General features: G+C 31.0%; 2 protein-coding genes across 3 annotated transcripts; one reads left to right on the forward strand and one right to left on the reverse strand.

Moving 5' to 3' along the window:
* Positions 1 to 704: 704 nt before the first annotated feature.
* Positions 705 to 4,585, forward strand: LOC111283483 (ubiquitin-conjugating enzyme E2 2). Its single transcript, XM_022872071.2, has 6 exons — positions 705 to 875; positions 1,375 to 1,507; positions 1,646 to 1,671; positions 3,000 to 3,089; positions 3,187 to 3,275; positions 4,180 to 4,585. The coding sequence occupies exons 2-6, from the start codon at positions 1,383 to 1,385 to the stop codon at positions 4,306 to 4,308; spliced, it is 459 nt and encodes a 152-aa protein (XP_022727806.1). The 5' UTR covers positions 705 to 875; positions 1,375 to 1,382; the 3' UTR covers positions 4,309 to 4,585.
* A 1,227-nt stretch (positions 4,586 to 5,812) lies between these two features.
* LOC111289300 (uncharacterized) lies at positions 5,813 to 9,314 on the reverse strand. Of its 2 annotated transcripts, XR_016329310.1 has the most exons (7): positions 9,090 to 9,314; positions 8,894 to 8,990; positions 7,981 to 8,311; positions 7,376 to 7,835; positions 7,241 to 7,296; positions 6,680 to 6,902; positions 5,813 to 6,556 (listed from the first exon to the last, which is right to left on the reverse strand). XR_016329310.1 is itself a non-coding variant. In XM_022880233.2 (6 exons), the coding sequence occupies exons 1-6, from the start codon at positions 9,133 to 9,135 to the stop codon at positions 6,882 to 6,884; spliced, it is 1,020 nt and encodes a 339-aa protein (XP_022735968.2). In that variant the 5' UTR covers positions 9,136 to 9,240; the 3' UTR covers positions 6,575 to 6,881. The 2 variants fall into 2 exon arrangements, 1 of the variants encoding a protein (XP_022735968.2); XM_022880233.2 differs by lacking the exon at positions 5,813 to 6,556 and having other exon boundaries at positions 6,575 to 6,902; positions 8,894 to 8,999; positions 9,090 to 9,240.
* Between the last annotated feature and the right edge of the window lie 3,017 nt (positions 9,315 to 12,331).

Genomic DNA, 12,331 nt, shown 5'->3' on the forward strand with positions numbered 1-12,331 from the left:
TTTTTTATTATTTTAATTAATAAAATATATCGAATTCAAATTCGAGTTTGAGCTCGAGCACAAACAATCAAACTCTTGTCGAATATAAGAATCGAGCTTATTTTAATATATTAATCGAACTTAATCGAGGGAGTTCGAGTAGCTCGATTTCGATCACGAATCGAGATCAACCTAGAAAAATGAAATTCGATCAAGTTCGAGCTAAATATCGAGCCTCGAGTTGAGAGCTGAGCTTGAATTCGAGCTTCTTACTGTATCGATTCGACTTGACTCATTACACCTTTGTGCATGAGCGAAGATTAGACTTATAAAAAATAAAGATAGTAGTATATTGAATTTGGTTTAATTTTTTAAATAGTATATAATATTATAAAATTTTAAAATTTATTCAAATTCAAATTATATTTTATTTATTCTATTAATTGATTTTTATTTTATATTATTTAATATAGTTTTTAATAAAATATATTAAAATTAATAAAATATATAATTTGATTAGATTTGGATATTTTTAATTATTTTACTTATTAATAAATTTAAACTGAATTTAATAAAAATATTTTATATATGAATTTTAATTCGAGAAAAAAAAAAAAAAAGCCATCCAAACCGAAGTAAAAAATTTCTAACCGTATTTTTCTCACCCTTTACCAGAAGCAGCCAAAATAACCCAAATAAACTCCATTTTTAATTTCCTTTTCTGCAGATTCCTTCTCTCTTTCTCCTCTTTCCTTTTGCCCTTTCCATTTTTTCCCATTCTATTTTTTTCTCCATCTTTGTATATAAATTTAGTCGATCAATTACAGCTTCAATTGAAAACCTAACTCCCTATATTTTTCTGTTTGCTTATCTTCTCGTTTAACATTAACCTCCAGGTAAAATTTTCTTTGTTGTTGTAAAGGATTTTTATGAACTTTCCATTAGTTGTTATTTCAGTAGATCCAGGTGTAACATAGAGGAAAAGATCTGAACTTTATGTTTGTTGCGGTGGAAAAGTTCTAAGCTTTGGGGATTATTTGTTTGGATGTAAACCATGAATTTCTTGCTTCTGGTTTTGATGAAATTTTTAGTATTAGATTGAATTGAGAAAAGGGTTTCTTTATTTTAAGCTGAAAACTTGAAATTTAAAGAAAATTATCAAGATGCTCTATATCTTAGATGAAAAAGTTTGCTCCCTTAGCTTCAATTAGAAGTTGAATTAGCTAAGAAATGAAAGAAGAGCGAGCTCTTTTTTGTATTATTGTTAATTTAACAGTTTTATTTGTTTCCACATAAGTTTCAATGGTTGTTATCAAATAAGAATAAAAAGAGCAATCAGTTGGGTAGTGAAAGCTCATTGCTTGATTTTTTTCCTTTTTCTTTTTTGGTTGTAAGTGGTGACAATGTCAACTCCTGCAAGGAAGAGGCTAATGAGAGACTTTAAGAGGTTGCAACAAGACCCACCTGCGGGTATCAGTGGAGCACCTCAAGACAACAATATAATGCTTTGGAATGCTGTTATATTCGGGTAAGTTTGGAGCAAAAGGGACCTTTTTCTTTTTTTTTTAAGTTTTCTTAGGATATTTATGTTTCTCCTTTCTATTTATCAGTATATTAAGTATGGTTCGATAAGCTATTCTGGTTTCTTGTCTGATTTTAATTGCAGTCCAGATGATACTCCATGGGATGGAGGTGAGTAACCCTTGTGCCGAAACTCTTACTTAAAGAGGATGTTCTGTTTTTTCTTACCTCTTAATTACTTCAGATGGATGTGTATACAGGAGGATCTCATGTTGTTTGCTACACATCCTTTGGATGACTTAATTTTGGGTTTTTTTCCTTCATCGACATGATACATGGGTTTCAATAACCATTTCTATCTCCATTTTCCATTATGACATTATGGCATATTCTTAATTCTTATTACAGAAATGGATTCCTAATGCAAAATAATGTAGTTTTATTTTGTGGGCTGTGGTTGTTTCCCCTTTATGCTCTTGCTTGGAACAGCTGTGAGACAATGGTATGTGTCCAACAGTAATAGGGTCCACTTTGAGGAGTCTAATATGTTTCTTGACATGGGTAGTATAGGAAAAACGAAGAATGGAGCAACATAGCAACTTTCTATGTAATGGTTCTGATATTTCTTTTACTTTCTTCTTCTTTGTGCTTCCTAAGTGTAAGCCTTCAAACCATTAGCAGTAATGAATCTATGCCATTGCCATAGCTTTCTAATGCATGCTTCATTGAGACCAATCAGCTATTTTAAGCATATATTGTGGTCTAGATGGCATAATGGTGGTTAATGTTACCAATGCTAGTGGTGAACTGCTGCGTCATTATTAAAATGGATAAAGGTTTGTTTATTGCAAGTTTTTATGTATGTTTTATTCAGAAAACACATAGTATCATTCTTTTTCTGGTACCCTGTATCTTTTTCAAACTAAAAGCAACAATGTACTGATGAATGTACGGATATGGGACATGTGTTCATGTTTACTTTTTTATTTGGAATGCTGTTTCTGCCATGTCTATAAGTGTGCTTGTGAGGAGGCATTCTTTGTCACTAGTCTTGATATGAAATAGGAGGCAGTAGTTTGATAAGGAAAAATGCATAATTTTTGCTGAAAAATTATTTCTTTGTAAATTTTACATTCACTGTCTTCCATTGAGGTGAAAATAAGGGATCAGATGAGAGCTTTAACAATTGGAGGTGGTTATTGGGAAGACGGAAGGTGATTAGTTTTTTCTCTGTTAATTTACATCTGGAGGCCTTTCCCTTTAGGAGTAAGTATGATAACTTCAAAATTCTAGTTGGAGAAGGCTGGGAACTTGTTTGTTTGTACCTGATCATAAACCATATACCTGTTGCGCTCTATTGTTGAGTGATATGGCATGCTCAGAAGAGCTTCAAATAGAAAAAGGATTGGTGTGTTGCATCTTAAGTGTTTAATCATGCTTATGTAACTTTTACATTCGTTGGACCTATGTGAAATAACATATCTTTTTGAGTTCTTCAGGTACATTCAAGTTGACTCTTCAATTCACTGAGGATTATCCAAACAAACCTCCAACAGTGAGATTTGTTTCCCGAATGTTTCATCCAAATAGTAAGTTTTAGTTGGAACTACTGTAACAATAGTCTTCTGTAGCAGTCGGAATTATTCCATCCATGATTTCTGACTTAAATCTTTTGAACTGTTTCAGTTTATGCCGATGGAAGTATTTGTTTGGACATTTTACAGAACCAATGGAGTCCTATATATGATGTAGCAGCTATTCTCACATCCATCCAGGTATAGTGGAAAACTTATTTGCAGTATGGATATAATCGTTATTTGTCTATTATTATGAGACCATTAACGGAAGAATTATTACTGCATAGACCATCTATAAAATGAAAAACTGATTTGAAGCATGAGCCTGCCTCCTTGCTATACCCCTATTTTAGATAAGATGAAGAAATTTTCATGAAATTCGTTTACAAAGCTATATGTTTTTACTTTTCAGATGAGAAAATATTTGGAGAATTAAGAATCAATTCATCTCTAATGATCCACGAAATTACTGCATCTGTTTAGAAACAGACTTTAAAACCCTGTTCATTTTAATTGTAAATAATTAGTTTTCTTCTTTGATTAAAATTTTCTATTGTTTCTCTTACTGGAAAAAAAGGCTTTTAATTATCGAAAGAATGATAATTAACCACTCATAATGTATCATAACAATGTATTAGCTTAATATTAATATTTTGTATTAAACCAATGAAAAAGTCACATTTGTGGTTGAAAAAGATGTGCCATATGAAACATGTATGAAATTTGTTTCAGCAAGCACCTCAATACCATGGCCCCCAAATGCCTCATCAATTGCAACTATATTTTCAGCTTTACTCCAGTTTCTGCACTCAATTCAAACTTGTCTTGTCTTGAGAGTTTGAATTCTAACTCTTTAGGATTCAGCAATAGTATGCACCACATAGTTTTTTCTTTCCCTTTTTCCCCCTACAAATTTTTTCATTTGGCCAAGATTATTTTTAGTTTAGTAGATGTCTTTTTTTTTTCATTGGTACAAACATAAGCTTAGAACAAAACAATGCTTCTTTAATTTTTCATTTCGACATTTAAATGGGTGACTTAAGTTGTGTTTGTGTATTTGTGTGACTACATCATGATTTTAACTATCATTCTGTTGTTGCAGTCATTGCTCTGTGACCCCAATCCAAACTCACCTGCAAACTCAGAAGCAGCTAGGATGTTTAGTGAGAACAAGCGCGAATATAACCGAAGAGTAAGGGAGATTGTGGAACAGAGTTGGACAGCGGACTAACTCCATGTTACGTTGGGACAGTGGGTTTTAAGGTTTGATGTAATGGTAACATTGATTCTCAGTGTTACTGTCAGGATTCATCAACTGTATCCTCTGCACCCGCGCATGTACCCTTTAGAAATGGATGTTAGGGCTATTTGATCTACCTCGTACTAAGACATTTTGCTTTCTGTGTCTTAAGCTTGTGTAAAGTAACATTACATGTATCTATTTCCATTGAACCATTATGAACTTTTTGCTTCAATATAAATCTCTGGTTGATTCGTCGCAAACAAAATGTTCAATTATTTTTCATCTTTATGTGGAAGAGAAGAGTGATGCTTGGGCAAGCTACTGATCATCGTAGGTGCTAGCTGCAGACTACTTCCCATATGTTTTTTTTGGGGGTTGTATTCATACTTTTTTTTTTTTTACACTTCTTTTTTCAATTTTCTTTTTGTAAATAAAATTATTTAATTACATTTTCTTACAAATTTTCGGATATGTAAAGGGAGAATTAAATTTTAAAAAAATTACCACAAAAGATTTTTTTAAAAGTTCTCGTAATTAGTGTAATAAAAAAAATAATATTAAAAAAATCATAAATTTTAAAATTAATAAAGAGAAAATTAATTTTAATATTTTGATGTTAGAAAAAGAATAAAATTTTATGAGATTTTAATTAAATATTTCATCTTTTAATGTGACGAATGTTGATAAAAAAAATTATAAAATTTAATCAACATTCAAGAGTTAAAATTTTTTAAAATTATACAAATAATATTATTGAATATTATATAATTTTATCAAAATCTCATGCTAATCGGTGAAACCAATTATAATAAATAAATTAAGAGACTTCTCAAAAGAATATAATTTAGTTAGAGTTATTATAAAATTTTTATAATTATATAAAAACATATATTTATTGAAAAAATGATAAATTTTAAATTTATAAAAAAAATAAATTTACTATTTAATCCTTTATTTAATTAGGATTTTATAAGATTTTAATCTTTTAAAGATGAAAATAATAAAATTATTTTTTTTTATTAATTTTTAAATTTATAATTTTTTAATAATAACTTTTTCAATATACTCATTAGTAAAACCTTTTAATAAAATTTTTTTTTTTGTAATTTTTTAAAAAAATTTCACATTATCTTTCAAGGATGTTTTCTAAAAATTTTATAACTTTTTAAAATTTTATTTTTGATAAATTAAATAATATTTCAAAAATAAATTTTCAAAAAATTATAAAATTTATTTTTATATTTTGAAAAAAACAATTAAATAATTTTATTTATATATATTTTTAAAATAAAGGATGTAAAGAGAAAATACGGAGTGTGAATAGAACCCTCTTTTATTTTGGTTTTTTTTTTTTTTTTTTTTAGTCACGGGGAAAATGTACGAGAGCTGCACATTCCATTTTTCGCAGGCATGGTCAATGAGTGTATGGGAGGTAAAGTACTTATTGCTACAGGCTTTCCTGGAACAAGGATACGACGTAGTCTCACTCTCTAAAGAAAAATATAAACAAGACATATGACCGTGGAAAGAACAAGCAACTGGAACAAGACAGGTTCAAAGAAAAGACAAGAAAGAATAAAAGAAAACCAGAGTGAAGAGGCAATGGTGTTAAACAGCTCGGTGGTGGTGACAATAGCCAACGTGTCAGCAAACGTATGCCAATACCTAGCCTGTAACCCAGAGCGCTTAAGCAGCGATCAAGTCTTGCATCTTCTCTTCTGCTTTCCTCTCCATCATCTTCGCCGTTTTGCTGACTCTTTGTGGCTCTATCTATGCTTTAATCCCCCCCATCATCCTCTCTCTGACTCTGATTTCAGCGACGACGATAGCTCTCACTCTGACTGAAATTTCTGGCTATTTTCGAAGATACCCACTTCGATTCTCATGTTGTTTTCTATGTATTTCTCTTTGTCCGATAAATTTTATAAAATTTTAGGGATACCCAATTCTTTTTTCTGGTTGTTGTTTTCTTATGTTATCACTTTTGGGTATTCCTAATTTCTTGGAAATTTTTGGGGTGAATTTGTACTAAAAGGAAAATCTCTGATGCATATAGGTTAATGGGTTTGTTACGTCTTCTTTGTTTGTCTACAAGGTTGGATTTTTTAGCTTAATTGGTTTGACTTTTATCTTCTGTCTGCTCTTGGTCCTCTTGTAACTTGGATGGATACTTGGCTGTGGATCATGAAATTAATTCTGACGTGCCTTGAATGAATTCAGCTCACAGTTTTATGATCTGGTGTAAAAAGATTCAAATTAGAACAAGCTCTGTTAATCATATATTTGAATAGGTAATAATAAAACAACAAATAAATTGAATGATTTGATACAATTTGCATCTCAAGTGATTGTATAATACCAGACACAAACAATCCTAGTTTCAAGCAGCAACCCAAGAAAAAACAGAAGGTCTTGACTTCACACCAGATTGGAACACTTCACTTTAACCCATATACAAGCAACCCAATATACACAACGAAGAGCCCAATAGAGGATGGAATTAATTTGGTTCACAGCATACTTAGTGCAGAACACCGCCTCCACCAATCAAGCAGGCTGATTTATTCTGTCAAAGGCACATCCTGTGAAAGAAGATGGCGAAAATTTTTAATTGATTATGTCAATTAATATCAACTTTATCAACAAATAGTCAGTTGCGTGTGAAGGTAGGCATAATCACTGCCCTACCAAAGTTGTTTTGTTTTTTTGGTTGCAAAGGAGGCTAGTGCCTTAGAAGGGGAAGAGGAATGGCAGGTATGACTCACGTCTTATATGACTTTCAATTGACCTCTTAACCACTAACCTAAGAGGGAAAAGTTTACCAAAGTTGTTCAAACCATGGAAATTTGCGGTTATAACATTAAACAACATTAAGAACTGTAGGGAAATATAAGTATCTGATAGAGTTAAGAACTTTTACCATATTTTTTTTGTCCTCTTCAGCAGTCACTCCTGCAGCTGAAGGACTAACTTGACCTGTAAAGAAAACATTATAAATGCATGTCATGCACCCAAAGGTACAGATGCTGAACAAAAAATTTATCTACAAACTTACCTTCTTGATTAGGTAATTTGGTTGCCGGACTCTTAGTCTTGTCCTTTCCTTTAACAGGCTCTGACTTGGTTCTCTTCTGTAACTTACGGCATCCGATGTCTGAAGCAGACCTTGAATTTGAACTGTTCTTGTTCAAAACCTTATTCCTAGTTGCAGGATTATTCTTTGGAGTGGCCTCTTTTGTTGATTTGGCCACGGATGATACTTGAGCAGCATCATTATTCAGGGACTTGGGTTTCACTTTCCTCGATCCCTCTGCAGAAGAAACGCTGTGAACCTCATCATCAGATGACCGAGTCCCCTCCTCGGGCACCAGAGAACAGGTTTCAGACACCTGTGGCTGATCTGAATTTGCTGAAACATTGTAGATTTCAAGTAGTTCCTTTATAGCTTCCCCACTTTCACCAAGATTATGGCGACGTACATATGATTTTAGCTCATCATGCATTTTCTGAAAGGGCTGGGTTTGAAGTTATAATGAGTTAGAAATCAATGCAAAGAACTTGTATCTCAGAATAGGCAAAAATAAACAATAAATCCAATATACTAAACTGCATAAAACACCATGATTATATGTTTATATGTGTCACCAGAGAATAGCACACCTCACATCCCGCTTCAAAGGCAAGTTTGAAAAACCCAATTGAGACTGAATGCTTAGATGCTGATTCAGAGAGCTTAATCTGCGACAGCCAGTATGGAGCTGATGACAGAACATTGAACCTCCCTCGAGTTGCCGACCTAGAAGCATCAGAAAGAGGTGTGTCACTTTTGCCCTGACCATTTGTAGATTTCTTGGCTCTAGCCTCAGATATAGGATTGATTATCCCGACGAATTTCGGAGATGGAGTCACAGTTGATTTGGTCGGAATAGAGAGCCTTCTGGGTGGCTTGGCAGATTTCACTCTCTTGCTAACACTTGGTGTTGCCCTCCCCCTTAGAAGAACAAACAAATAAAACCCAAACTCATTTAACACTTAAAAGGTAAATGCCAACACGACAGCAACAAGGAAATTATTAACTAATTTGGATCTGTCAATTCATGTATACGTGTTTATTTTGTGTATTACGTGTATATTTATTTGTCTATTTCATATTTAATAAATGTAAAACATTAAAATTATTATATTATATTTTACATTGATACATCAAATACAAAATATATTTGTTTTATTAAAATTTTAAATCTAATAATTTTTAATGTCTTTGTTATAAAATTGATAAGTCTAAACTTAACTACACAACCACGTAACATTGTGCCAGTAAATGATAAAAATGGAGAGGATTTTGGAAAGATGGATGATTAACTTAAATCTATTTTATTTCCTTGTGGAAAAAAATCACGACAAATTTTATTTCTTGATTTCACCAAACTCTTTCAGTGATTACACACCTACCCATTTTCTGCATATAGAATTTTGACATTAGTATAATATTTAATATGTCATAGTAAATCTGAAAGAATACATTAAATTTTACAGAGACAAAAACTGCCTGCAAATTATAGAATTTGAATACCTTGTGGATGAAGAAGAATTGGATAAATCACCCGTCGTTGGCTTCTCCTCCTTTGATTTCGTTGACGATCGAAGTGGATAACGTAGCTTCGAATTCTCTGCACTCGCTTAAAACATTTCAGAATAAAAATTAGAACGAAAAAGAAACCACCTTTAAAAGCCAAGGGAAACAGAGAGAAATTGAGGCAGAAATGAACCAGAAATTTGAACAGTAGGTTGTTGTTCTTCGACAGGCTCCTCCATGATTGTTGTTTTTTACTTTGAATATTTTTTCTCAAACATAACTTCTTGCTTTTTTAAGGCACAAACGAACACAGAACTTGTGTCCGAATTTTGTAAGGATTCATTGCTGTCGAGCGGGAAAATTTAAGCAACTAGAAAAAAGATCCTTAAAATTTTCGAAAAATCACAGTTCAACTGCTGCCGGCATCCTCTCTGTTATCTACTCGCTTTATTGTCTGGCACCTACCCATTGATGATGTGTCATTTTCCTATTTGCTAAAATATAAAACAGCTGTTTTAACGGCAGTTTAACAGCACGCGTGTCAATTAGATAGAGAGATTAAGATTTCTCAGCAGCATTGAGAGTGGGGGTGTGAACGAAGAATGAAAGTTTTGAAGAGCAGGGGGAGCTGGAAGTGGGACCCACGCGTCACACCTAAGAAGAGGAAAGGGAAATCATCAAATGATCAGGAGTTCGAATTTCAAAATTCAAAACAAAAAAAAACCTTAAGCCCGTGTTGGAAAACCGCTTTTTAACGGTTAAAGATGGGAGATTAGTCTAAACTTTTGCTGGGTCCAGCCCAAGTCCAGCAACAAATCCTCAAATTTTTGTCTTCTGCTCTGAATGGACACCAGAGTTATAAGACATCAAGCATGTTTTACATGGCCCATGTTTGCCCAACACTTTTAATGGTTGTTGGCCTTATTTCTTGAGCTTTGGTCTCGTAGGTTCAATCGTTCGATGCTACTTCAAAATATTATAAGCTTCTCTTTGTTCAAAGAGCGAAAACGTAGGCTTAATTGAGTAAATAAGATATTTTTAAGATGTGATATTTAGAAGCCCTTAACGCAAGAAACTTTCACAGCTCATGAGATGAAGATCTAGCATCGACAAAAGACCAAATCAAAGCTCATTCACGTGCATTGAATTTGACTTTTACCCAGAAAATAATGAAGTAATGACATTGGTTTCAACAGTTGTTTTTTTTTTTTTTTTTTGGCATCAAATTTCACTGATTTTAGCCACTAACCATTGTTAGAGGTGGCATAGTTTTAGTTGGATGTGAACAGATAATAATATTGTCCATAGGAGTTAGTTGAATTGGTAAGATTTAAATATTTCACTTATAAGTTTAAATTTAAATTTTATTATCAATAATTTTTTTCGATAAATGATCTGTAAATCGAATATAAATTATTTCACAATAAACTTTGATAAAAAAACATATAACAATCTTAAAACAAATAAAAATACCATTTAAATCTTTTTGCTTCTATAAAAATGAGAGCTATGTGTACCTAGAAATGTTATTTTTGGTTCCTTTTTTCCCAAAAGGATAGTTCGATGTATAAATCAAATTTAGATAATTGAAAATGGCAGCAACTAAATGCTAACCGATGTTTGTTGACGAGCCCACGCTACCTAACTCATCAAAACCTTTACCTGCTAAAGAGATACTGTTGTCATTAAATTATTTTTCCATTTCATTGCCATTTCCCATTTGGTTGGTAGACATTTTAAGAAAGAGGAAAGTTTGGAGAAACCTACAAATGAGTGATACTAGCCAACCACGAGAACATAAATGGAAAAAACATAAAATCATAAAGTTCATTTGATACTATATAAAAAATAATTTTTATCGTGTTACATTCACGTTAATGATCAAATTTTTAAGAATTCAGTTATAAAATAACCGGATCAACTTTAGACAGTAATTTTAAGTTCAAAATATTTTCACTTTATGTTAAATGAAAAAATCTGCTATAATTTTGAAACATCTTATTATGATAAAAGGTATTGAGCAGACATTGAACAACTACTTGATGTAAAGGTGGTTTTTTTTTTTTTTTTTTTTTTTTTTTTTCAATGTGGTCTCTTATCGAGTAGGTGAGATGTATTATCCATAGGAGTGATAGGATGTTGAATTGTGAAGTAAATGTATTTTTAAGATTACTAATTACATTTGTTTAATGACAATAATGGAGGTTGCACGAGGTTAGATTGACATACAGTAGGTTGTACTAAATTGCTAGAGTAAGAAAGAATAAGGAAAATTAAAAAAAAAAGTTAACTAAAATATTAAAAAAAACCTCTGAATTATTTGATTTTTCATATATAAAATTTTATATTTTTGTTATATTTAAATAAAATTTTATTTCAAATAAAAGATTGATCTATATTTAAAGCTTATTTATATATAAATTAAAGATTAAATATTTATTTGAATACAAATTAAAAATTTATTTAAATATAAATTAAACATTAAAAATGATCTGAGTATAATAAAATATAAAAATTTATTTAAATAAAAGATAAAGTTTAAGAATTTTTTTATGATTAACAAAAAACCTTTTTATTATTTTAATAAAAAAATTAAATACGCAATTTTAATATTTAGTGAATTGCTCAAATGAGGATATATCTTTTCAATTGACAAGAATCTAACGTTTTAGGATTGTGACGAATTTAAATATTTTCCGATAAAATTGGCACGTAAATTAAACACACTGTTAAATTAAGCAACTGTGACAGATGATTATTAATCTTACTAATTAGGATGCCAGCGTATACATAATCAAGTCAAAATAAGATTATTTCAATTTTTTTTCTTTTAAATCAAAACTCCTTTTATCTATTTGCATTAATTTCTTTCAAATTTTTTGAGCATTTTTTTAATCTTTTTCAATTACCAAAAATTACATATATATATATAACATTTAACAAAACATTAATTAGATATATAAAATTATATAAATATCTAATTAATGGGAGAAGGACGACGCAGTTAATCGGAGGTTGCGTCGGCTATCGAAAAGTCTGTGTCTGAAGAGAGAGCAGAAAATGAGAGTAAGCGGAGAGACGAGAAAACTTAGAAAGGAGATTCTCACGGGGAGTTGAGTGGTATAGGGGCAGCGTAAAAAGGCTAATAACATAATATTTATATTTAAATTTATAATTTTAAAATTATATATTTATTAGATATATTTATATAAATATATATGAAATTATTATAATGTTTTTGTTTTTATATACAATAGTTATTTTAAGTTTATTTTGATTTATTTTCTTTCTTGAAATTTATTATTCATATTTTTTTTTGTTAGAGTAAAAAAAATCAAATTTTTTATTAAATATGATAAAATTAACATCCATAATTGCAAAGTAAGGGGCGAGTGAGGTAATATGATTGGCTATAATGACCACAATGAACCTCTC

Source organism: Durio zibethinus, chromosome 17 (genome assembly GCF_047325235.1).
Source record: "Durio zibethinus cultivar Kanyao isolate XHJ-2024 chromosome 17, ASM4732523v1, whole genome shotgun sequence".
Lineage (NCBI taxonomy): Eukaryota > Viridiplantae > Streptophyta > Magnoliopsida > Malvales > Malvaceae > Durio > Durio zibethinus.

Bases quoted from the DNA above. Each gene is read 5' to 3' on its own strand.
- LOC111289300 (XM_022880233.2), bottom strand. From the start codon at position 9,135: ATGGAGGAGCCTGTCGAAGAACAACAACCTACTGTTCAAATTTCTG. The intron at 9,000-9,089 runs GTTCATTTCTGC...AAATGTTTTAAG, and splicing joins ACCTACTGTTCAAATTTCTG to CGAGTGCAGAGAATTCGAAG. The intron at 6,903-7,240 runs GTAAAAGTTCTT...CTTCTTTCACAG, and splicing joins AAGAGGACAAAAAAAATATG to GATGTGCCTTTGACAGAATA.
- LOC111283483 (XM_022872071.2), top strand. From the start codon at position 1,383: ATGTCAACTCCTGCAAGGAAGAGGCTAATGAGAGACTTTAAGAGGTTG. The intron at 1,508-1,645 runs GTAAGTTTGGAG...TTTTAATTGCAG, and splicing joins TGGAATGCTGTTATATTCGG to TCCAGATGATACTCCATGGG. The intron at 1,672-2,999 runs GTGAGTAACCCT...TGAGTTCTTCAG, and splicing joins TGATACTCCATGGGATGGAG to GTACATTCAAGTTGACTCTT.